At 40.1% G+C, this 25,671-nt stretch overlaps 1 protein-coding gene across 1 annotated transcript in view; it reads left to right on the forward strand.

Annotated features, from left to right (window-relative positions):
* The window catches only part of lekr1 (leucine, glutamate and lysine rich 1), a 73,883-nt gene that overhangs the window by 38,811 nt on the left and 9,401 nt on the right, over positions 1 to 25,671 (forward strand). The window contains exons 5-9 of the mRNA XM_061046239.1: positions 4,804 to 4,885; positions 12,223 to 12,300; positions 13,678 to 13,881; positions 21,154 to 21,229; positions 24,984 to 25,148. Coding sequence (XP_060902222.1) covers positions 4,804 to 4,885; positions 12,223 to 12,300; positions 13,678 to 13,881; positions 21,154 to 21,229; positions 24,984 to 25,148 — 605 coding nt within the window. The remainder of the gene's footprint in view (positions 1 to 4,803; positions 4,886 to 12,222; positions 12,301 to 13,677; positions 13,882 to 21,153; positions 21,230 to 24,983; positions 25,149 to 25,671) is intronic.

The raw sequence follows: 25,671 nt of genomic DNA on the forward strand, positions 1-25,671 counted from the left end.
TGTAAAGCTGTGAATAAAATCATGTTGAAATAAGTCGACTTAAGTTGCAGATAGTAAATTGTTAGTAAAAAAAAGTAACCATCAGTTTTATGTCTTGTATATCTCCCTTTCTTTAAAGGAAGAATGTGAAACTTTTTGATCCAGTACATGTCGCCCTTTGGCACCAGCATTAAACCCCCCCAACCCAAAAAAAAAACGCTGTTTGGTGACACCTCCGCCATTCTGAAATCTCCGCTCTCCTACAGCGACACACCTCCAACCCCTCTCCACTCGTTTATGCACGAAGGAGTTATCAAATGGAACGCACCATAATTAAGCACCATTAAGCACAAGCGGTGGACAAAATAGTCTTTTGCTCGAGCTAAAATTCCCTGTGGCCTGCATTCTGGTGTTAGCATGCTAATGTTAGCACACTTTGGTTAACTCATAGCTTCATATTGCACATACATTGAAACAGAATGACCGTGATCTAAACACACGTACATGACATTCAAATAAGCAGTGAGCAGGCTTTGTTATTCTTCTTTTCCCTTTCTTGACCTCGACTTAAACAGCTTTATACACAAGGCCGTCCTGTCCCTGTAAACATGATGTCAACACAACCCGACAACAATACAGCTGGTGGGACTTACACTTCTCTCTCATTGTAGACTGTCATGACTCAGAGAGACACATAGGATATACTTGTTTTCTGCTGTTTTTATGTGTAAAATGTTGCACATTTTTCCTTTACTTCTATTTACAGTCATAAATGTGTTCCTGAAAAGGACATGACATTGGATAATTTGTTCATTGTGTTATATATTCTCTACGGGGGTTTCTATTCATTTAAGCTGTGACTGAAGCATATCTCTTATGGTGTGTTTTTCTCTGGCAGTACTTTATGAAGGAGCTTACCTCTTGCTTGCTTCAACACTAAGCTAACTAAAACAATTTTAAGCTTTTTGTCACTGTGTCCCTATACGTATTTCTCATTACAGTTTTGAATGATTAACTAAACGTAATTGATAGAAAATGAATGAAGACCAATCTGAAGGCTGTGTGACAGCAGCAGAAGTAGGTATCTTAGTCAGATGATCTTTACAATATTTTGATCTTACATGTTAGACATCAGTTACAAAAGCCAGATATGGAGAAATAAAGGAAATAAAATGTCACGTACTGTGATGAGGTGCTGTTTAATGTAAGGCTAATTTACTCACTAGTGATAATTTGACAGTGTTTAATCATCACAGACTAGTCGCGTTGGCAAATATTTGCCAAAACTTCACTTATTTTCTATTTCTTTGCTAATGCAGCTGCTCTGTAATGATTACGAGCAGATTTGTATGCTTGCTAGTAGAAAAACATTACGAGATGGGTGCTAAAATTCCATTTACAGATCACTCAGACAGGCTAAAATAATAATTATATTCTTATTCCACCTTCTTCACAGACAGTGAATCCAGATTAAATGCCTTGTCTCATACAGGGGGGACTTTTCATGAAGGAAAGTCTTGTGTATTGTGCACTCAGTTTTATTCCCAAGTTAAAGTTGTTCATGACTCTTAGAGCAGCTGAGAGCTCCGCAGGTTCCTCCTGATGTCCTTTGCAATGTTGTCAAGAACAAAGTTTACATTGAAAGAAATATTAAACAGAAGATAGTCGACTTCTTCGGTTAGCTTTTATTCAAAGCCGCAGATGTTGTTGTGAGAGTCCACCGCAGTAATGGGAGCTTGTCAACGTCCATTTTCCCCCCGGATTCGTCTGAAATTACCTTTTTTACGTACAGACAAGTAGCAAACATTGACACAATATGTTTTTGCTCCTTTTGCTGTCTCATGTTGTCCTTTGTATTTCTTTGTCTACAGGTGACCATATTAGTCTAGTTTATATTAACCCTGTTTTGGAAGTTCATAATTACCAACTGAGCACCACCCATGACATTATTCAGAGTATGTGTGTGACTTTTTGGATTGGTACAGACATTTTCAATGACCAGTTTTTGTGAGCAATACAAAGCCTGTAGAGCCTGTAGAACTCCTTGTGTCAATGCCTATGACATCTTCAATTTTTCATAAAGCTGAAGTATTCAGGTATTTGCTCTATTTCAGAACACCCTGCACTGACCAGTATTTGAGTAACCTAGAACACATTGTTATAAGGACACGTACTGTAAGTATCTCCAACAAAAGGAGCATATAGTAATTCTACTACAGTACGTTAGAGTAAAGAACATGTTCTTTTACTACGGCATTGCACTCAAACGGTCAGGTAAAAAGACTAAAATACTTAAAAAGTTACAGTACCTTGGTGTCTTGCTGCCAATACATTTCTGTTGGACTATATTAACAGCCACCACGCCACACTGTGTGTATCTGTGCATAAGCAATGAGACATAATAGAAGCACTGTGAAGAAAGTCAGACAGACTGGTTTGCTTTCATTGCAAAGTCCTTCTGCTCCATCAAGTATTTATACAATTATTTCTGTTTGGACATGTCTGTGTGCATTAGGGAGTGTGTGTCAGTGTGTGTGTGTGTGTGTGTGTGTGTGTGTGTGTGTGTGTGTGTGTGTGTGTGTGTTTGTGTGTGTGGGTGTGTAGCTGTGTTTTTTGTGCTGCTCTTGTGTCTTTTTGCAAGATGTTCTTTTGTGTGTGGATTCTTGTGTGTTTTGTGCAAGTTTCTCTTTGTGTGTGTGTGTGTGTGTGTGTATGTGTGTGTGTTTCTTTACCCTGGCGGACCTTGTCATGTCACAGTGACCAGAAAGCAATTATCAGTGTATTGCTGCTTTGAAGAGGACCTCCTTCCCCCCGCTCTTCTGCTGAGAAAGAAAGAGAGAGAAAGAGAGAGAGAGAGAGAGAGAACAAGAGTTGCTGGAGGATAAGGGTGAGAGAGGGCAAACTAGGAAACAGAGAAATAGGAAAATAGAGTCACCATAAGAAAGCAAGTGGAAGAAAAAGATGAAGAAAAGAAGAGAGGAGAGAGACAATGAAGGGAAGAATGAGAGTGAAGAAAACAAAAAACAAAGACTCAGAGGAGGAGAATGTCAGGCTGACATTGTTGGATCATTTTGAAAGCTCTCCAGAGCCACAGACACTGTGACCTGCTACACTGCTCTGAAGGACCCTCAGACAACCCACTCAATATACAGGAGACACATACATATACACACACTCACACAAATACAAACACAAAGACCTTCTTTCACACACTCTTTACCCCACACTGCCAGACTGTTGGCCTCGCAAACACATACCCACTAAGAGCCCTCTTTACTTTTTTGCATTTTTTACATTTATTTAATGTTTTTTGCTTTTTAAATCAGCAAGGAATTCAGAGAGCAATTGTGCACAGAACGTCTTTTTTTTACAAACATCACATAAATACAGTATATATGCATGGAGCAGGCATTCTCTGTCCTACCAATATCTGCATCATGGACCAGGACAGGACCTTCCTAACCATGGGGACTTTCATGACATGCCTGAGAGATATTAAAATGAAGTGTTTATTTTCTTCTGACTTAATGTGGATGTGCAATAACATCCTGTTAATGGACTCTTCTGAATAAACAATAAACTCTGATAGTTAGTTTGACTCCACATTTAATACATGCTCTCTTAAAGGAAGAATGTGCGACTTTTTGATCCAGTAGAAGTCATCCTTGAGCACCAGCATGAAACCAAAACAATCTCCGCTCTCCTCTAGCGGCACACCTCCAACCCCTCTCCACTAGTTTTAGCACAAGGAGTTATCAATTAGAATGCACCATTAAGCGCAAACAACGGAAAGAATTGTCCTTTGCTCGAGCTGCAATTGCCTATGGCCTCACTGTTGTGTTAGCATGCTAATGCTAGCACACTTTGGTTAACTCATAGCTTCACATTGCACATACATTGACACGGAATGGCCGTGATCCAAACACACTTACGCTATTAGCTATTCCCATTCATACACATTTATCATCATAAGCTACTTTGTCAAGTTCATACCAAGTTAAGATTCTACAAGACAGTTGACATCACACAGCGACAGTGATGCTAACTTTGGTGTATTGTTATTGACTGATAACATGTTTTATGGACTGGTGGGTTTATCAATACTTTGTTGCATTTCATTATTGTGGCATTTTGTTGTCTGATTTTGTATCTCATTACTGTGTGCACCTTGTACATAACTTTGAAATTGAATGTGAACAGACAGTGAAGGGAGGAAACAGTAGCAATACAGCAGCTACTCTGTGTCAGACACACAACAACAAAGCCTGCCAGACAGCAGAGTATTGTTTCATGGCTTCCCCTGAGCACAAATTCCCTCATACTCCCTTCTTCTTAACACACTCCCCTCCCTATGCTCTTCCTCTGTTTCTCATTTTCAACTGCTTCTTTATATCTCAGCTTTACCACATGGTTTTCTTTTCAACCCCTACTGTTGTTTGAGGTACTCTCGTGTTTCTGTGTTGAACTCCTGTCTCCTCCTCCACCACCTCCTGTTTTGTTTGTGCTTACAAATCTTGTCACTCTGATAGTTTCATTTGGTGTAGGGTTTCCTTTCTTTGCTCTAGTGTGAAATAACAATATTCTTAAAAAAAAATCTGCCTACTGTACCTGTCTGTCTTTTCTCTCCTCTGTTTCCCTCTCTCTGTAAATCATACAGTGTAACAGCCTCTGGTGACAGACGGGCTTTAAGTCAGCGATACAGACTGGAAAGCTTTTTAAGCTTTTACAGCATCTTCAATGTGTCAAGTTAACTCAGATTTGTGTGTGTGTGTGTGTGTGTGTGTGTGTGTGTGTGTGTGTGTGTGTGTGCGTGTGTTTAAACAGCGCTGAGAGAAGAGCTGAGGCATTCCAGTGTGGAGTTGCAGAAAGTCACAGAACAGAAAGATCACCTAACTCAGCAGCTGAAGTAAGTGTCTGCAGTGTGTGGTTTAACACACACACACACACACACACACACACACACACACACACACACATACATATGAAAAGCATGCACATGTCATGCACATATGGGGACGCAGGTGGATCTTGGTATCTGTAAAATGCCGGGTGAAGAACAGGTCACAGCTGGGCTTGGCTCTTTGTGTAATTTCTTCCCCAACCAATTGAAACCTTCTGATTAGCCACACTGGCACCGCCCCAACCAGGAAATGCACACGTTCCACATACCAGGCCTTTAAAGCTTCAACAACAGAGGAATTGACTTATATACAATAACACTAAGGTCTAGTCAGAACTTTAAGACTTGAGAAAAAATGTGCCCCTGTGGCATTTGAAAATATGCTGATGATGATGCTTCATCAGTTCAAACATTTCACAGCTCCTCTGATGTTTTCTTTTTTCTTTTTTTCTGTTCTTACTCCTTTGTAATACCCTGACCTGCAGACAGACATACACAAACACATATACAGAAACCCAGACAAACACTACATTTAAGTAAAGTATATTTTAAATAATAATTCAGTAGCCTAATAATAAAGTAAAAAAAACCAGTTTTACGCATTAATCTCTTTGGTGATCCCTTTGATTTTAAACTAGAGTTAGCATCAGGTCAACTGATGTTTACTTCTTTGAGAACAAATACATGATGTGTAAGGCTGTCATTTTAACAAACAGAAATAGCATCCAACCCATGATACAGTTGTTCGTTATGAGAGCTTAACAGTGCTGCATGCATGCCTCAAGAAATTGCTAATTTATTTAATTTTGTTTATCAATATCAAAAGTCCGGAGTTTAAATGTGAACCCATGTTTAGACAGAGAACAGGATGTGTTAATGTTTCTTTTTTTTTTTTTAGCTTCGTTCCTTTAAACTTCAGAACTAATTACTATGCACACTGAATTCAGGGTTTTCTCTTAACAGCCCACAATCTACTGTCATTACAAGAGTAAGAAAGCCAGTTATTGTTTTTGTAAAGTTTTACTGTCCATGAAAAGTTTTTTTAGCTGGATTTGAAATGCATTCATGATTTCATATTGAGTCCAGACCTGATACTGGATTGAAAAAAACAGGGGTAATGGTTTTCTGAGATTTACATGTTACTCATTCTACGATAAGTAATGGTGTTTTTTTGTTTTTTTTATCATCATGCCAATGTTGTTGTTTTTTTTCGTGTGTTTAATTGGAATCCTTCATAATATTTAAAAGATCAACCCACTTCAAAAGTGCTTACATACTAGACACACAAATGGACCACATACGCAGACACACACAAAGAGAGAAAAAAACACACAAACATCTCCAACTCACAAAGGGAGTCGATGTTAAAATAGCTTTTATCTGGTAATCAGAGAATTAAAGGACTACTTGACCTGACAGGCTGCAGATGAAGCGCTCATTTGTTCACTAATGTTTCCTCCTAACTTCCTCATCAGTCACTTTTTCTCTCTCCCAAATGTTTTTTAGTCAAAAACTTATGACCTTTAGAAATACAGATTCTGCTGGGTTTTTTTGTTGTCTTAAAGGCCAGCTTGTTCAGTATTATCTGTGTGTGCAAAGACAGGATTTTTTTCAACACAGTTAGATACAAGTGTAGACAAGTATTGTATAGTCATATAACTGCTTAACTACACATTAACCTTAAGAAACTACAACACTGTTTACAGTAAGACAAGAAAAGTAGCAGTTTTACTGTTATGTTTTGCTTTTGTCTGATTACCAGCCGTCCCCCCTTCTGTTTCTCTACTGCCCCAAAATGTTCTAAACATTGAAATCTGCCTTTGGGTATTATTATTCAAGTTTTGGTTAATTCCTAAATTAATTACTAATGAAATGTGTGATGTGAACATAATCGTATTTGATTAAAAAAAACACTAAACAGATTTATATGCTCTCCAATTATCTCTCCAAAACCGATTAAATGATCAAATCGAGGCTCAGCCCTCCACTAGTATCAGACAAAAAACTTTATTGGGAAACCCCTTACCCCCCCCCCCCCCCCCCCCCACACACACACACACACACACACCCCACCCTCTGCTAAGCGACACAAATTGCACATGCCACTGAGTGCATGCATTACGCTTCATGTGTATGTATATGTATGTGCCTGTGTGCGTGTGTGTGTGTGTGTGTGTGTGTGTGTGTGTGTGTGTGTGTGTGTGTGTGTGTGTGTGTGTGTGTGTGTGTGTGTGTGTGTGTGTGTGTGTGTGTGTGTGTGTGTGTGTGTGTGTGTGTGTGTGTGTGTGTGTGTGTGTGTGTACAGGGATCAGGGCTGAGACAGGGAGGATGGAGGGGATGTTTGCAGTCGCACGCGACCCTCCCAGACATATGGACATATGCTATAGGAAGAATAAGCCTTAAGGCCATGTTGCATGAGGTGTATGTGGAGGAGGAGGAGGAGGAGGAGGAGGAGGAGGGTGCTCAAGACACAGACTTTATTGCATGATGTCTTCATAGCAGCATTATGAAAAACATTTGACCAAACTCAAGACGAAATTTTCGTACAATAATATACCTTTCTCCATATTTTAAAATAAAGAAATCATAGTTTTATCTGTCTTGAGTTAATCCAAACAAGTTGTATCAGCGGACTTTTTCTCTCTCATATTTTTACTGTAAAGGAGGACAACCCCTCAAACAAAGGTTCTTATTTGATAATGTTATTTACATTTATTTACTGAATGTACCTTTTTTATCCCAAATGCATTTCAAGATAAAGAAAGGTACCTAATGTGACTTAAGGCCTCTAAGAGTGAGGCAGTCTGATGTTAACAGATTTCTCTTCCTGTGTCAGGCAGACAGTCATGTACAGACTGAGACCCAGATGGGATGACTGAGTTTATCTGCTAATTCTACTCTCACTGTCCAGTTGATGCTGATTGGTCGCCTGTTCAAACTACTACCAGCTCCACAACCACTGTGTGTGTGTGTGTGTGTGTGTGTGTGTGTGTGTGTGTGTGTGTGTGTGTGTGTGTGTGTGTGTGTGTGTGTGTGTGTGTGTGTGTGTGTGTGTGTGTGTGTGTGTGTGTGTGTGTGTGTGTGTGTGTGCGTGCGTGTGTGTGTATGTCTGTTTCCTTTCAGTAACACTAAGTATCATTCCCAAACATTTTATTCCTACTTAAGATCCTAGAACAAACAGAACCGACATGTTTCTGTACAAAAGTTGTTGCCATGATAACTGTCCAACCTTTGACCCACACCTCTGTCAAACATCAGTGTTCCACACCTGTTGCGTTTCTATGGCATCAGTCGGTTGCCTTGGAAAAGCACACACACACATATTTAAGGGGCGGTCTAAGGACAGAGAGGCTGTGGAATCCTTCTGATCCTAGCATGCAATCTGATCAGCATGCCTTCTAGACTCAAGGGCAGCTTGTTTTGTCATGGCTATTAACAGACACACACATACACAGACATATGCTGTTCCCCCGACTAATCCTGAATTTAAAATGTCTTTAAGTGGACTTCTGTGGCATGTGAATAGTGATGTCTATGGTGCTTCTCTGGTGATGGTGATCATCTTTTGTGTCCTGACTTACGACTCAGGACCTTGTTCTGTGGTCAGTACTAAGAGTGATGGGCTGCTAAGTATGCACCTTGCCTCAGGGCAATTCGACAGCATTAGTTTAAGAAGCATTTAGAGCATCACAAACCCCTTCCTGGGACGTCTGGTTGACATGTATGTAAGAATTGTTGGGACGCTTCCTGCTGCATCCAGATTGGCAGTAACGTTGAGCTCATCCTTTCATCAGAGGACGAACACATGGATCATCCAACACAGAGCCAGGCCAGGTTGAAAGGATGGATTAGTGGGAAGAGAGATAGATGAAAGACAGGATGGATGCACTGAGCAAGGCAGGGAAGATAAAAGAGTGGAGTGATAGAATGATTGAAGGTCAAGAGAGAAAGAGCAAAGGATTGATGTGATTGATGTGATACAGCTTGTTCTCATAAGTCTGATGCACACCGAGTGCTCTGTGCTCGGCTGTGTGTCTGCATTTCTGCATCAAAGTGTGTGTGTGTTTGCACAGGGACTCTTTGAGAGTAGGTAGTCAAATAACTATTGATCTCATGGTGTATCCAAGGACCTCCTTGCACAAGATCTTGTGCTTGCATTTACATGACACACACACACACGCACACGCACACTAACACACACATTTTTTTCTTTTCCGCTTCGATCTCAGATGTGAAATAGTTGCCTTGCTCTTTCACTCTCTCTGAACTCTGTTATCATGTGAGCACATGTTGCAAAAGGGATGGTGTTTTCCTGAAAAACAGGGAGGTTTTCCCCTCTTATGTGGCTGGTTGGTATTTTGATGACTTGCCATACACCACAGTAGGAGGAGAGGCTCAGCAGGGTGTCACTGGAACATTACAATTTAGGTGTCAAGATTCACTATCCTTTGCACCATCTGCCAGCCGTCTACTGCGGCTGGATTGCTGGCACACAATGTGCTGATTTTTTCACTGTAATATGTCTACGTTCTTTTCAAAATACGCTTTGACCTAACACATCTAATTACACAGTTTTTTTTTTATTATGGTCTAGAAGACAGAGTGAAGATTAATGTTTGATTCCTATCAACATCGGTCACCTACAACAGCTGATAAACGCTCAGTTGGCTAAAAGCAGTAGGTATGAATACCTTCTGTAGTCTGTAATTTTTGTGATGTGCTTTGTCAAGCTGTGATTACGCATACCAGATCTGCTGCAAACGTCTCCCCTCCTGAACACACAAGTTACTTTAGATTCATTAGTCCACATGTGTCTCAGTTAATGCAGTGCAAGTCATTGCACGTTGGAGACAGTGATGTCTTTAGGTAATCCTGTATACATTTTCATTGAACTTAATGACACAATTTCCAAATCTCTTTATTCTGGTGACTTGCCCGTAAGACACCCTAAAATAATGTACAACAAAAGAATCTTTTGAAATATCAGTCTTTCCATTCATACCAGCTACACCACATGCCCACAACATCAAAAATACACAACGTACTTGCCCACAGTAATGCATGCATATACCGTCCTCTGCTTTATTCTTATTCAGTTGCTCTTTCTCTCCACTCCAGTTTCACCTCTGAACGTAAGTCAGGAACAGGGGAACAAAAGATAAAGTATGGTGGAAACAGAAGCTTGGAGTCAGATATCATGTCATCTCTGACCTTGAAGACAGAAAGGGGAGCAAGACAGATAGCGACGAGGGACAGGCACAGCGGCCTGTAAAGTACAAACTGTATGTAGTTGCTAAACAGGCAAAATTTAGGGGCACCCAGGGGCATGCTTTAAATCACTAGTAGCTGTGACAGCATTGAGGGGAAAGAAGGGGAAAAAAGGAGTCAGCGGGAGAGGAAATGGGGATGTGGATGTGTGAGGAGGGAGGTCTATAACTGGAGCCAGACAGCTGAGAGTGTGTTTCTCTGTGTATCTCAGCCTATGTCTTGAAACATTGAAACTTCTATTTCTTGAAATATTGTTCTATTATTTGTTCTATTATTTAACTCTTCAAAAGATCATCATGCAGTATGTGGTCTGCAGCATGAGCATGGTTTTTGTAGTTCTGCACGGTTGTCACAAAAGCCTGTTGTCAGTGAGCAGTGAAAACAGAACAGACTGTCTGACCGTGAGCTCAGACGTGCAAGCCCTCTCACTCTGTATCCTCGTTGCGTGCGGCTGCAAGGTCACAGGGCTAGACAGCCAGCTTCACAGTCACACACAAACCCACTACCTCACACACACAGTCACTCACAAACACAAACACATTAACTGATCATGCCGCCAGAGAGGGGATTAGGCTGAGAAGCCGACAGGGTTAGGAGGGTTAGGGTAAAGTCTGTGTGTGTTTGTCTGTGTGCGTGTGCGTGTGTGTGTGTGTTTGTGGAGGGAGTAGCACATTCTGTCATGGCACGCAAAATTAGAATTAAAACTGATTTCCAATTTACTTTCTCAAGAGCAAGCCAGCAGCTGTGCATGAAAGAAGAGGTTGTTCCTAAAACATGGCTTCACACATGAATAAGCAACAAAATAAATCTAGATTAGTCATGAAGGGTAGTCTGTGTCATGATTTGGTTTTGTATTTGAGTTTCCCTGTTTTATCCCAGTGTTGCTTGTTTCCCTTGTGTGTTAATGTTCCCTAGTGTTGCTGGTTTTTCCCTTGTGTGTTTCCTAATTTTGTCTTCAGTGTTTTCTGTTTTATTTTGTCATTTATTATCCTCGTGTATCTCTGTGTTCTAGTGTGTTTTGTTAGATTCTTGAGTTCTGTGTGTCTTTAGTGTTTCATGATTTAGTTTGTAGTTGTCCTCAGTGTTTATTGTATTCCTGCCTCTGTGTGTTTGCCCTGATTGTCTTCACCTGTGTCGTTAGTCTCACCTGTGTCTGATTACCCCATGTCTATTTAGTCTCTGTGTTTCTTCCCTTCTGGGTCAGTTCATTCTGTCAAGGTTCAAGAAAAACTAAGCAGAGGACCCAGATGCAGATCTAACAAAAAAATATTTATTTAAACAAAAAGGCCAAAGGCAAACACACAACTTACTAAAGTAGAAAACTAGCCACGAGGAAACCACAAGTAACACTAGAGCACAAGGAAAACACGATCTACTGACACTGATAACTGACATACAAACAACATACAATCAACATACAATGAACTGACCCAGAAGGGAAGAAATACAGAGACTAAATAGACATGGGGTAATCAGACACAGGTGAGACTAACGACACAGGTGAAGACAATCAGGGCAAACACACAGAGGCAGGAATACAATAAACACTGAGGACAACTACAAACTAAATCATGAAACACTAAAGACACACAGAACTCAAGAAAGTAACAAAACACACTAGAACACAGAGATACACGAGGATAATAAATGACAAAATAAAACAGAAAACACTGAAGACAAAACTAGGAAACACACAAGGGAAAAACCAGCAACATTAGGGAACATTAACACACAAGGGAAACAAGCAACACTGGGATAAAACAGGGAAACTCAAATACAAAACCAAATCATGACAGTCTAGCTGTAAAATGATTACCAATAATGTTGTACAAGCCAAAAGAGTCTACAGAATAACATATATGTTATTCAATTACTTTCCAGTGACACCTGAAGTTATAAAACAATACTCTGGGAGAAAATATTTACCTCTGCCTGACTGTGATATGTGGCTGCAATGAATCTGAATTGCGTTTTTGTCATTTTTAAAAGCGTATGACTCAATTTAAAATGTGTAATTTACCGACTCAAGAAACGCTGAAAATCGAGTGACCGCGCTGTGAACTTTGTGTCTCCAGGGAGCAGAAGAGACAGAGAGAGGCGCAGCTGTGCCAACTGAGAGACTCTGAGAAAGAGCACAGAGGAAAACTGTTCTGGTATGCTAACCTCTGCTCTTGGCTTTTCTATCCACTTATTGTATTTTCTCTATATAAATAATCGTTCATATTCTCTCTTCTCCAACTTTCCCACAATCTCTTTAGTCATCCCACTCATTCTCCTCCAAATCAGGCTCTTCCTGTGCTGCGTTTCTCTTCTCCAACTCCTTCCTGGGAGAGAGAGAGAGAGGTGGGGGTTTTAGTGTCATCTGAGATTCACTCTTGATTCAGTTGAGGGGATCTTAGGCTCCATGAAGTGCCAGTGACACAGCAGAGTCTCATGTGAGGCTGGTGCAACAGATGGAAGCACTCTTTAGTTGGCGTGGACTCTTGTTCCTCACACACACTCACACTCACACACACACACACACACACACACACACACACACACACACACACACACATTTACTCATCTGTGCACAAAGGCATGCAGATATTGTAGATATGCAGAGGCGTAGTGGTGCCCCTATTGGGATGCATTACTCTAATATGCAGGCAGACACATGTGTGCGAACACACCCTAACCACAGACAGACGTACACACACAGAGCCTCTCATCTTTCCATGCAGGCGTTAGATGTACTTGGTGTGTGTATTTTTTCACATAGAAGCTGCTGGTATTCTTTTTATAAGCCACTGACTGCCTGGTGTGTTCAATTACACTGTCGATTTATTTCCCTTCCCACACAGCAGTCTCTGATCTCACCCTCTGGCTCCTATACAGTTCAACATATGATAGCACTCCACTGAGGAGGTGGAGGCTATTCCAGAAGGGATGAGAGGTTTGTGGGAGGGAGCAGCCCCCCCCCACCCCCCCATTGCTGAAAGAAAATGTAATGGGAGACAACAATGCACCAAATGGCCAAAAGTTGGAGACCATATGGCCTAAAGCCGATATTTATTTGCTGTAGAAATTTTGGTTTCTGTGAAGGAATCAATCGGAAGACCGTACCTCATAGTTGCTGTCTTTGAAAGAAAACAGGTTGGCCCCATCAAGTATTTTTTATTGTCTCCCAGTATGGATGAAAAAGGTATATTCTGAGTACTATACAAAAGTTACTACAACATTACAAATTTGTCACTCGATGGGTGTTGAATTTAGGATTGTCCCACTTTTGCAGTGTTTGTGTGCGAGGATCTTGACTTTAAGGATGGAGGGGGGGGAATAAACAGCTTTGCTTTTATGTAACTGACTTGCTCTAACTGTACACTCACTCTATGACCTGTCACTCAGTGTAGATTTACTGTGTGCCTGCAGGTGTATTCATTTGAGGGATTGTTTAAAAGCATGCGTACACATGCCCTGGAATATAACCGTGTGGACAATAACTGAGTGTGTGTTTAATCACATGCTCATCTTCTGCATATTTTCAACAGGTTAAAAGGGGAGTTGGAAGAAGAAAAGGAGAGTTTGTTGTCATGCCAGCACAGGTGCAACACCTTACAAGAGCAGTTGACGTCACTGCACCAGAGAGAGGAACAAACGAACAGGAAGTGCCGCACAGCTGAAGAGGAAGTGACCCGAGTGGGGAAAGCTCTGGAGAAGGCTCAGCAGGAAATGCGAGCGCTAAGGAGAGAAAGGTCATGATTGTTTTATCTGTAATGCTCTGATTACTTACCTAACCTTATACATATAATGGATTGGATTCTGATTCTGTACTTGTAACATGCCAAAAACACATGACTGATTTATATTTTAGCACATGGTACACAAAATGATCAACTTCAAAGGCCCTGAAAACAGCTTTTTTTCATTTGCATAAGAGTCACACAGGTAAATGTCGCCTAACAGTTTGGTTATTTTAAGTTTAAGAGATTAGTATTTGTCTTTTGTTACTTTTGTGTTTTTAGTCAGGCCGCTTTGGTTCATTTTTGAGAAGAAAGGGAACACACCAGACAAAAGCACCACATTTTTTCTAAATACTCTCCAGCACCATCATTTTCCATTTTTGATGGGAGCCACATATCTTCCAAGCCACTAAGAAGGTCAATCTTGGGGTAGAAATATACATTTTGTAGATCGAGGAATGCATTAAAGTTATTGGGAATATAACAAGATGAGAGAATATCGCCAATATTGGGCCGGATTCTCCCCCTCCGACAATCCTAAACAAAGTCCCTGTTTTTTGAATGGTTCTAAGGATTATCTTGAAAGATTTTCCTGTGATCTGAGTTATATTAAGAGTGATCTGATCTGATTGGAAGACATTGAGGGTTCCACAATTTCAAATCATACAGATTAAACATGTTCAATATCTACAATCTGATTTTCCTGTTGTATGGGGCGTGACCTGAAGGCAGACAAGATGACCTTTTCAATTTTAACATCTCCAGCTTGTGCTCTAACATGTACAGCTCTTCAGTTGAAAATAGTCCAACAGCAATCCTAAATTTCGTCTGCCCATCATGTTTTATTACTGCAAAGTCCTGTTTGAATGTGAGCAGTTTCACAAGATTTCCAGTTTCAAAGAAAGTCAGGCCTCTGATTGTTGCTGAACAAAATCTGTTTGTGTGTGGTGTGATGTTATGGTCCCATTGTTGCTCTCCATACACTACAGGAACATAACTGTTTAATATATGATTAATTGTCATCTGATCAAATATGTTAAGAGCTTATAAATCTTTGAGTGTGGAACAGGCATTACACATCATCCACAGAGTGGTCTTGTACGGAAACAGAGACAGACTGTTTTGTTCTAATGTTAAATATCTACCTCTTTTTTTGTGTCTGAGAGGACATTGGGTGAGTACAGTCAGGAATCCTGTGTTTGTGTTCTTGCCTACGTCTTTCTCAGAGAACACAGTGAGTCGATGTAATAGAGTGTTGGGAGCTGTGCCCAGTCTCTTATGTAAGGTGTAACCTCTCCCTGTGTGGCTGTTACACACTGCTCAATAACCTTGCTTTTACCGGTGTTTATCCATGTCAATAATCCATCTAGTTTCTTTTTTTTTCACTAAATGTCCCTGATTCCAGATAAAGCTGGAGAGCTGTACACTCAAGGATGTAGTTTAGATAGGATTACTTTAAGGCTTCTTGAAAACAACCTTAATTCCTTCAACTTGCACATCTTAAAAACCACACGGAAAATCATTTTGGGCAATTTCATTGTGAGCATGTCAGAGGCTTTAGACGCACATACAAGCTTTTTTTTCAACTTTTATTTAACCAGGAGAGAAACTCGAGGAGATTAAAAATCAACTTTTCAGCAGCAGCACATCAAAGTTTCCAACAGACAATGAGCAGCCATTCATACATACAAATGTAATGTAAGGTACTTTAATACATATACACACATACACATACAAGATATTAAATAACAGGACAAAATAAGATAGAATAAAAAGATTGTATTCTCCTTTACTATTGTGTTGGATCAGAAGGTATGAAGAAAATTGTCTTAATATGTAAATACGTAAATATGAAAACATCATAGTTTCAGTCTATGTGTAGATAAAGAAGACCATCCAACACGTTCATTCAACAAACAATGATAAGTGAGGGGTTGAAAATGAGTGAGGAACCTCAAAGCTCAATGATACACAGCATGTGAGATTTGAGACAAGGCGTGCATGTACAAAAGCATCCCCATAGTCTGGTACATGAACACCTTGTCATAAAGCTTAAATGTAACAATCATTTCTGTGAGACTGGCAGCAGGCCATGCTAAATCGGTGATGGTCAATAGTTGTGTTGCCCTACTCTGATTGACCCTCGCTGTCCAACATCTGTTTGGTCACGCCTCCTTTATTTAGCAAGTTCAGTTCATCAAACTACCCATATAGTGGGTATCTGCGTTCGCGCTGGTTGCAGCGCTGCAACTGACTTGATGCAGGGTAAAAACAGAGGAACTGTTAGAAAATGAACTCGAAGTAAGCGGACTGCGGGCTCCTTCTGCTTCGTTCTATGCCTTCAAAGTTAGTTTTAGACCCTGGCTACAGTACAGTAGAAGGAGTATTTCCTATGCCTATCTTTCATGCAGGGACAAGGAGGTGAAGGAGTTGACCTCTGTGACGAGCAGAAGAGAATGTGATAATTCCTCTCTCCTGGAAATTACTTTACTGCAGCAAAAAGCATGATTCCACTTGAAAAACACCCTGAGCCTCTGACACTAGACAATAAAACAGCAGTCCTCTCCAATACAATCGTCTTGCAAAATATTTTAGGATACTTTGTTCAGCTAATGGAATCAACAGTGGCCCATGTTCCAAGCAAAAAGGTCTGTTCACCAAGAATTCATGCTTGCTGTAAATCCCAGGAGCATTAGTCTCCACAGGTGACTCACTCATTACTTCAGCAGATCAAGACAGGGGACTCATCTTTTTAACTCCATATTGTGCAAAAAAACATACAAGTTTGTCTCTCAAAGACTTAAAACTTTTCGTCATTCAAAAAAATATATATATTTTCCAAATTCCTCTCCAAAAAACCTTTGCCATCACTACAAGAAGAATCAGAAATCCACCTGAGGAAAAAGCTGTGCAAAGTGCTACTAATTTAACTGATTTTAATGGATGTATCCTTCACATTCAAGTGTCACTAATTATCTTCCTCTTCATCTTATCAAGCTGCCTATATCAATCTCGTCTGACTCCACGTTCTCTCATTCTATCCCTTCATGTCCTTCTGCCTCACTCACACACTCTGAAACACACCTCCCACCATCTGCCCTGTCACTGCATTTTGTCCTTTAAATAGTTACAGCTCTGCTGCATGATCTAACCAAGAACAAGCGTCATTTTTTCACCTCCAGGACCCTTTTATGCAATGCCATTATGTCTGTGGTAAATTATTTTGGGGTTAAAATAGATTTCATACAGAGGATGTATGAGTCACGTATTGAGCTATTTGCATGCTTCATGTCCATTAGGGCACTGTGGAAAAAGAAAATATGGCTTTATGCCCTCATGTCATTTAAAATCTAAAAGGATATGAGTTAATATAGTATTTTAAAGCAAGAGTAATACAAACTTTGTGTAAGAAAAAACAAAAGTTTATTTTTTAGATGAGTGTTGGTTCAGGAATTGGAAAAATATGTCCTACATCATAGATGATAGAAAATGATGTGCAGCTGAATAATATTAAATGCAAAGCCAACTTCTATTAAAGCCAAATTACTGCTGCTGTAAAAGGTCACTCACTTGCCATATCAAGGATTATTTCCTCTTGGTTTTATTGCACCTGCAGTCCTGAAGCTAGTAATCTGAAACAATGTTGATATTGATGAAAACCAATTGTGAAATGAAAGTGAAAAGACAAGCAGAGTAACAAGCAGCCGTTTCCCCAGGCCAGGGTAGGCAAGAGGGTTGATGGGATTGTGGGAGTGAAGAAAGTGAGGGAAAGATATGTGAGAAGAGAGAGAGATGGATTAAAGAACAGATGGGGGAGGAAAGAGACAGGGAGGGAGGACAGGATACAGGAAGGAAGACAGGTTGAGGTGGGACTGAGACAGAGGGTGGGAGGCAGGGTTAAAAGGGGTTGTTGAAGGGTGAAGGGATGGAGAACGTGACTGTGGCTGTAACTTTACACACTGTCTGACTCTTGCATGCACACAGCCTGGGTCACGGGGGCTACACACCATCTATACACACACATACACACACACACACACACACACAAGACATGACAGCTTACTGCGCATTCGGTATAACTGACACATAGTTAGAAACAGAGCGACAGCGCAGAGGAGGGGTAGAGAGGAGGGAGTGGAGGAAAAAGCATTGAAAGTGGCAGAAAGTGGAGTGAGTAAAAGATTTAAAAGTCAAGAGAGGTCAGGAGTATCTGTGCGGTTCCTCATCCATCTGTTAAATGTGAGAGGACTTGTTTCAAGTGGTTTCAAGCAGCGGAAGAATGTTTTCGTGACAGAAATTATGATCCCCAAAACTCTCCCTTCTGTCTGTCCCTATGCAGAGAAGTGGTTTAAAGCCTCGGGCTTTGCACAATTAGGCTAATAAAGGACTTCAGAAGATTAATGTCAACAGCACAGCTTTAGCATATTTCCTCCAGCCATGTTTACTGCTCTCCATGCAGCTTGTTTTCCACTCTTCCGTTTATTTTTTTTTAAATTTAATTATTTTTATTTTTTTCTCATTGAGTCCCACATTGGAAAGTATTAAATCATCATTGTCAAGATCTTTGCTTTTATTAGGGTCTCTGTTCTTTTTATTCAGTTGTCATACATTTGTGTAAATTCATATATCCAATTTTTACAAGGCAGCCTTTTCCTGTTTTGGAAGCTGGGTTTGGTGTAGGAAGACTTTAAACTCTAAATCATATTTGCAGGCATCTAAAATGACCCTTAAGCATCGCTTGGAGAATGGGATATTGTTTTTGAGTTGAGTCAGCCGCCGTTGTTTGAGTGTGCACGCAAAGATTATATCAGCATAACGTGGAAAAATAGAATATGCCTTTTGATGAGGTAGCAGCCGCTCACACTCATACACACACACTCACACACACACACACACACACACACAAACCACCTTGCACACATCGCCTGTCCTTAAAAGCAGCCTGGCGTGTCAGTGAATGAGAGAGTGCTCCCAGATTTTCCCATCATTCCTCCCTGTAATCCCCCCAGACCTCCTTCTGAGGCTGAATTTGCACGCTCACGCTCCCCGGGGGGAGGGGGGGGGGTCACACACACACACGTTCAGACACATACGTCACAACACGCACGCACACATGTGCACATACCGGCTCCAAATTGATTTAAAAACTTCTGGTACACTACCTTTGCAGGGGTGTACTTGTTTTGATAATCAGAGAGCCGAAATTGCATTCGACAGTGGGATGAAAATACGCAAGCACTCAAACACTCTCATACTCCCACACACACACACACACACACACACACACACACACACACACACACACACACACACACACACACACGCACACATACACTTTGCATGCATCAGCAGTTTGTAACATATTAAAAAGGCTTCATAAAGCTGTCAAATCCTCACTTCCAGGGTAAGGGTTTCCCAGTTAAAATGTTACTGAATTACTGGTGTGTATTTTCAAAATGCACTTTTAACTTTACCAACATTTTGTGAGCTTAATTTCTCCTCTCTGAGTCTGAATCACATCTTTTATAAGGCTGGGACATTTTTAAATGAGCATTACGAGTCAGATTTTTGCATCAAACTCTTGGAGTTAGTTCATGCATGACTGTCTGTCTGCATCTATTTTAGTGCTTCTGTTTGTGTGTGTGTGTGTGTGTGTGTGTGTGTGTGTGTGTGTGTGTGTGTGTGTGTGTGTGTGTGTGTGTGTGTGTGTGTGTGTGTGTGTGTGTGTGTGTGTGTGTGTGTGTGTGTGTGTGTGGTGAGTAGGCTGATGTGATTAGCCAGAGCCAGTGGAGTGAACAATATTGTGTCTGCCCTGACGAGGAAGAGATGTAATGTAGCTGCTCCATTTTTTTATACTGTAGATCATCTGCTCCTCTATCAGATAAACACAGAGTCACACACTTACACACACACAGCAGCCACGTTTTTTTTTTTTTAATATAGATATAGACAGGCCCACTTCTGCACATGAAGTGCTGTAGCTAGCGGCTGAATTTGCACCTAAATATTCCTGATTAATATTGTTTTCTTAACACATTTTATAGTTTTGTCATTGTTGCTGCGGATAAAATCTTTGAGTGTTTTCTTAAAGAGCCTTTCACACCATCTCTAACTGCATAGTAATAAGCTATCAGATTCTCAACATGTCTCTGTCTGAATACTAAGATGTATGCTCCTACTTCCAAGCTGGACCAGATGCTGAAATGAAATATTATATCAGGGAAAAAAAATCAAATAATCCATTGAAGTCCAACCCTATCTAGCTATCTCAACTCAATCTTACCCTTCCTTTTTTCCTTTCCTTCCTTTCCTTCCTTATCCTCCCCTCTCCTCCCCTCTCCTTCCTTTGACACATTTCCTCTTGGTTTCTTTTTGGTATATATTCTTTATGTAACCTGACATGCTGAGAGGATCATCAAAAAAAGAAGCATGTATAAATTGTATCAGTGCCTTTTGGATCCCGGCAGATATGGATGTGATGTTGGCTTACTTAACTTACTTATCTATTCAACTGCAGAAAGTGCTGCACTGTAAAAGTAGTTAATGCTATCTCATGTGCACAAGCATGTGTGTGTCTGTGTGTCTGTGTGTCTGTGTGTGTGTGTGTGTGTGTGTGTGTGTGTGTGTGTGTGTGTGTGTGTGTGTGTGTGTGTGTGTGTGTGTGTGTGTGTGTGTGTGTGTGTGTGTGTGTGTGTGTATGTGTGTGTGTGTGTGTGTAATAGCGAGAGAGAGAGCACTTTACACTTAATTCACTCATTGACTGTTACAGCTAAAATCTCATGTCTGTCTGTGTCACTGTGTGTTATGGTAATGAGAATTAATGCATACATTGATGTGATTTTTAAAAATATTATATTGGATCTCTTCATGTGCATCCAGTGCACATAGGGTTTTAGTAAACCTCCAGAGCCTAAAGCAGTCACTGACTGTGAATATGTTATCTGGTCTCATATGGGAGTCTTCAGGCTTTTACAGCACAGCGATAATGCTTTTAGAAACAGATGGAGATGAGTTATTTAGTCCGAGGGCAGAAATTTCTGAGGAAATCAGATGTTTCTGTTGACCTGATTTATCTTCTCATTACACTTGACAGATGCTTAATGTTGTGAGGTATTTAGATTAAGTCTTGGTTTTAAATGTGCAGTAGTCCAGAGGAAATTCAACATTATACATACAGTTCTATCATTAGAAAACAACATCTGATCGACTGAATGCTTCAGCCTGTTTGCGTGTTACCCTAATTAACATAGTCTCTGTGTTCCTTGTTCATGTCTGTGTTAACAGGCACATTTTGATACAGTCCCATGAAAAGGAACTGAAACAGATGGAGGAATACTACAGAAAGGAAACAGCTCTCAAGGTATTTCTTCACCAACACAACAACCCTGTTGCTACTGATCAGACATCGACTGCACCAATCAAACAAACGGACAAAGATTACCTCATATGAACCTAAGTCTATTTCAAGCATGTTTGCCAAAATGCCCCATTATGTTCCTTTAAAGCTGTCCAAATAAATCAGCATATTAGCTAATGTTGAATTAGTCCAGCATTACAAGGACATTACTGTGTCTTTGAATTATCTAGACAATTATAAATATGATATTAAGTAAACACTCAGTGTCAGCAGATAGTCTTTAATAATGGTATTTGGTACAAAAGCTGATTTAGGTGTTTTACCAGAGTAATCTAAATGTCTTTTGTGCAACATGATAGTGGTTATTTGGTCTATACATAACGAATCAAAACATTCCCTATGATCTTAAGTGACTGTGATGTATCATTTTACGACTAGAAGACATTTAGATTCAGTCTGTTGAATTAAATGAAGGGTTAGGATGGCATCCAGGCCATTGTCACAGTTCAGAGGAGTTTAAGAGGGAGGATCCTGACGCACACGATGTGGTGAAGATTATAAGGCTTTGAGACCACCGGTCTGTTGACACCAGATAAACTGAATCCACACACAAACACACACAGAGGCACAAACCAATCTGTCTTTTATTAGTCAGACAGTGTAGCAATGTGTCTCTTACACCGTCTGACTGTCTGGCGGCAAGAGTCACTGAGGTTTAGTCAAACATCACAACAAAGAGGAACTTTTACCAGAAAAGAAAGAAAGAACTCTTTGTATCAAATATAGTTGAATCGTAATTTTCACAAGTTAAACTTTTTTTCCAAATTAATTTAAGTGTATGAAAAAGTATCTTTGCTTTGCTTTAGGATTATTTCTTGTTTTACATTTTAAGAGCCAAACATTATTTTTAAGGTGGAGGTCTCTTTCTTCAGTTGTCAGGTTGTAATTATTAATTTATTCGTTAAAATAATTAAACGGAGTCTCTTTAACTAAATATTAGTAAATGAAGTAAAATCCTAGACTAGACTAGAGAACTTTGGATTTCTCATATAAAACAAATTAAATTATACTCACAACATTCTTTGTAATATAAAGAAAATAATTCTATATATTATTATTTTTTAAATAATATTTTATTTTGCATTTTCCAATTCTATATATTAGAAATTATGCCTTTTCCATTTTCATGGTTTGACTCAGAAGAACAAAAAGATCCATCCGATGTTGAACCATCTTCTTTGTAGGCTACACTAGGTCCAGATTCTGGGGTTTCACGGGCCAATGCAAAATCTCAAAAAACAGTTCTTATTAGGTATCTTTAACTTTATAGTTTCTTGATCTTATCCACTGACTTAACCCCACAAATGGGAAACTCACTGTGTCATCAGATTTCTGATCAAAGTGATTGAAAAGAAACAGATTTATTTGTCATTCTATTTAAGTACCCTACTCTTAATCCCCCTAAGAACCAAAACATACTCTAGATATAAACGGTCACATTCAGTATATGCTAAATAATTAATGAGGATATATTGCACATGCATGCACTAGGATGGCTCACACACATACAGAAGTCATTTTAGCTTATTGTGCATAATGGGCTTCCTGACCTCACATGGGCTTTTACATAGGGAAAGGAAGTGGTCTTTTTAAATACAAACAACAGCTGTGTATCCACACACACACACACACACACACACGCACACACACACACACACCCACACTTACACAGAAAAGGATATACACACGGTCACCATCCATGCTCCTCACACGTACATTCACCAAGCAAAAAGGAAGTGGTGTTTTCTTATTTGATCCAACACACGCGATCTTAGTCTTTCATACAGTCTCGCAAACCACAAGCATAACACATACGCACACACAGGCTCCATCACACACATTTTCACACGCCAGTCCCTCTTTTTTTTCCTGACGCCCTCATCCACTGTTTCTCTTTTTTCACTCGCACGCATAAATGCACACAGCCGCACACTCAGATAAACACAATCAGAGCCACTATGAACAGAGCCCAGGACACTGACGCTGACTTTGTCCGATCTCCAAGAAAGCAAGGTACACTCGACCAAGACTGACTAAAAAGTAATTACATGTCACTTTGCCCCTACAGTTACAGCAATTCAAATTTGGACAGTCACAGTTTGTTGACAAAGTCAGTCAGGCTGCTGTCATTGTCACGCACCGTAACAAAGCTTTTCATTACCAAAGTCCCTGTCGTATATCATGAAAGGGGTTAAGACAGTGTTTCTATTTAGAGCCTTCACCAGAAATTATATATTTGAAGCAGCCTGGAACAAAAACACGTTTATCAAAAGTGTCTTTTAGAGGTTTGAGACTGTGGGTATGACGTCATTTCTGAGAAGTGTGTTTACAGAAGCAGGGTTAAAGTGCAATATCAGATCTTTTCATAAACTTTCCCATACTAAAAACTATCATTGGATGCATTAACAGTTTAGCCGGAGTGTTTTGTGTCCAACAGTTTGATAGACCACTGATGTCTCCTTGTGTATGCCTCTGTGCTACTTATTAAACTTTGGAATACAGCTTTGTGTGGCCTTCCTCCTTCCTGTTTATATCATGAAAAATCAACACTTCATGCGAGACTCTGAGACAGGACTTAGGATGTGGGCTAGACTGAAATAGCTTTCAGTTTTCATCACGCACTTCACCATATCACAATAATGTTTCGTAAAACACAAAAGAAGATGTTTTTTGCTCATATTCTCTGTTTTAAATGTTGAATGTCCCATGTTGAAAAGGGTCGTCATTATTTTGTGTGAGAATGAAGACACAAGAGGACATATTATACCCCTTTTCCACCTTTTCAAACAGTCCCCTGTGGTCTAAATGAAACATCTGTGCTGTGAGTTTTCCCGGTAGACATCACTCCTCTGTAGCGAGAATAAAAATGGCATACCTGTGCAAAAGTTTTGTTCCAGGATGGGCGGGGGTGGGGGGTCCATGGGTGGAGATATCAGGTTAAGGGAGGGTTTTACCAGAATCCAACTTGTGACATCACAAGTTGAGCAAATTCGAAACTGAGCATTTTTATGCTCAGTGTTATAAGACTTATGCAGACCACAAACAAAGGACTAGGGTTGCAATGGGGTGGAAAGTTTAAGCTGGGGAATTTTGGAAAAATTCCATTTGATGTATGAATACCATACATCAATTTAAAAAAAATATATTACCCCATAATATCATCAAAACTTACTTCACTTTATGAAGTCCAACGGCTAAAATGTGTGGCTTCAATAGTCTTGTGCACACAAAAGTGTGGTCCAGGGTTCTAGAAATCATCTGTGCATGTGGTGGAGAAATGCACAGTGTATGTAGGGGGCGATGCATCAATAGCCCTGCAGTAAGCAGTGTGCTATGTGCATGTGATTGAGGAATAGCATCGATACTCGTGTACTTGCATGAAATCTGGTTGTTTTAGTCAAGATTATGCTAAAATATATTTCCCCAACTATATTTAAGTTCCCTGTTAAGGACCAACCTTCAATTTTGTAAATTCCCGGTTTATTCCAGTTTATTCCCATAAATTCTTGTTAATTCCCATGGAAAGTTTCCAACTTTGAAAATTCCCAGAATTTTGCAACCCTACAAAGGACTGGATGGTTTATTTCATATTTTGTGGGTCGGTAGACACTCAGGTTACCCAAATATATGTTCAAAAACACTGTAAAATACTATGTCCCCTTTAATGTGGTTATGGTATTTGTCTTTTATTTTAAAGTTGGCTTCTTCCCTGGATGAGCAGAGAACCCAGAATGCATTGCACCTGAGGGAGCAGGCGGAGGATCTTCGCAGGGAGGTGGAGTTAGAGCTGACAATTGACAGGGAAAAGAACCAACTTCTGCATCTGCAGCTTCAGCAAGACAACACACAGCTTCAGCTGAAGGTGAGTTCCTGGTGATGCAAATAAAAAAAAAAGAAAAACAATAAAAACATCAGAAGTTATCGCTTCAAAAATACATCAATGTCAAATCTCTACATCCCCTCGTCAGCTTTCCTGCCCCCCCCCCTCTTTTCACATCTTTTATTCATTATACTTTGTGAAAATATCTGAATAAATTGCAAGATTTGTTGCAGATTGTCCTCTTTGGTAACTTTTTGTTCTTGCCTTCTGTCTTCACTGTGTCGGTTGATTTACTTCCCTCCACATTTATAGTCAGTCTGTCTGTTTTCTCTCTATGCCTTCCAGGAGTTTAAGAGCAGGAGTTCCCTCTTTGTTACTGTGCTTAGTGCATTTCTTAACAGTCTGTGGTACTGTTTGCATGTCTGAATATGTGTGATTAATTCCCTTTCATGCCCTCTGCATGGTTTGAATCACCATTATGAACACACACTGTAGAGACTTGTGACAGACATGCAGACAGTGTGGATGACGCTGTGATGAGTCTCTTTGAGGAAGTACTGAGAGA

Source organism: Labrus mixtus, chromosome 9 (genome assembly GCF_963584025.1).
Source record: "Labrus mixtus chromosome 9, fLabMix1.1, whole genome shotgun sequence".
Lineage (NCBI taxonomy): Eukaryota > Metazoa > Chordata > Actinopteri > Labriformes > Labridae > Labrus > Labrus mixtus.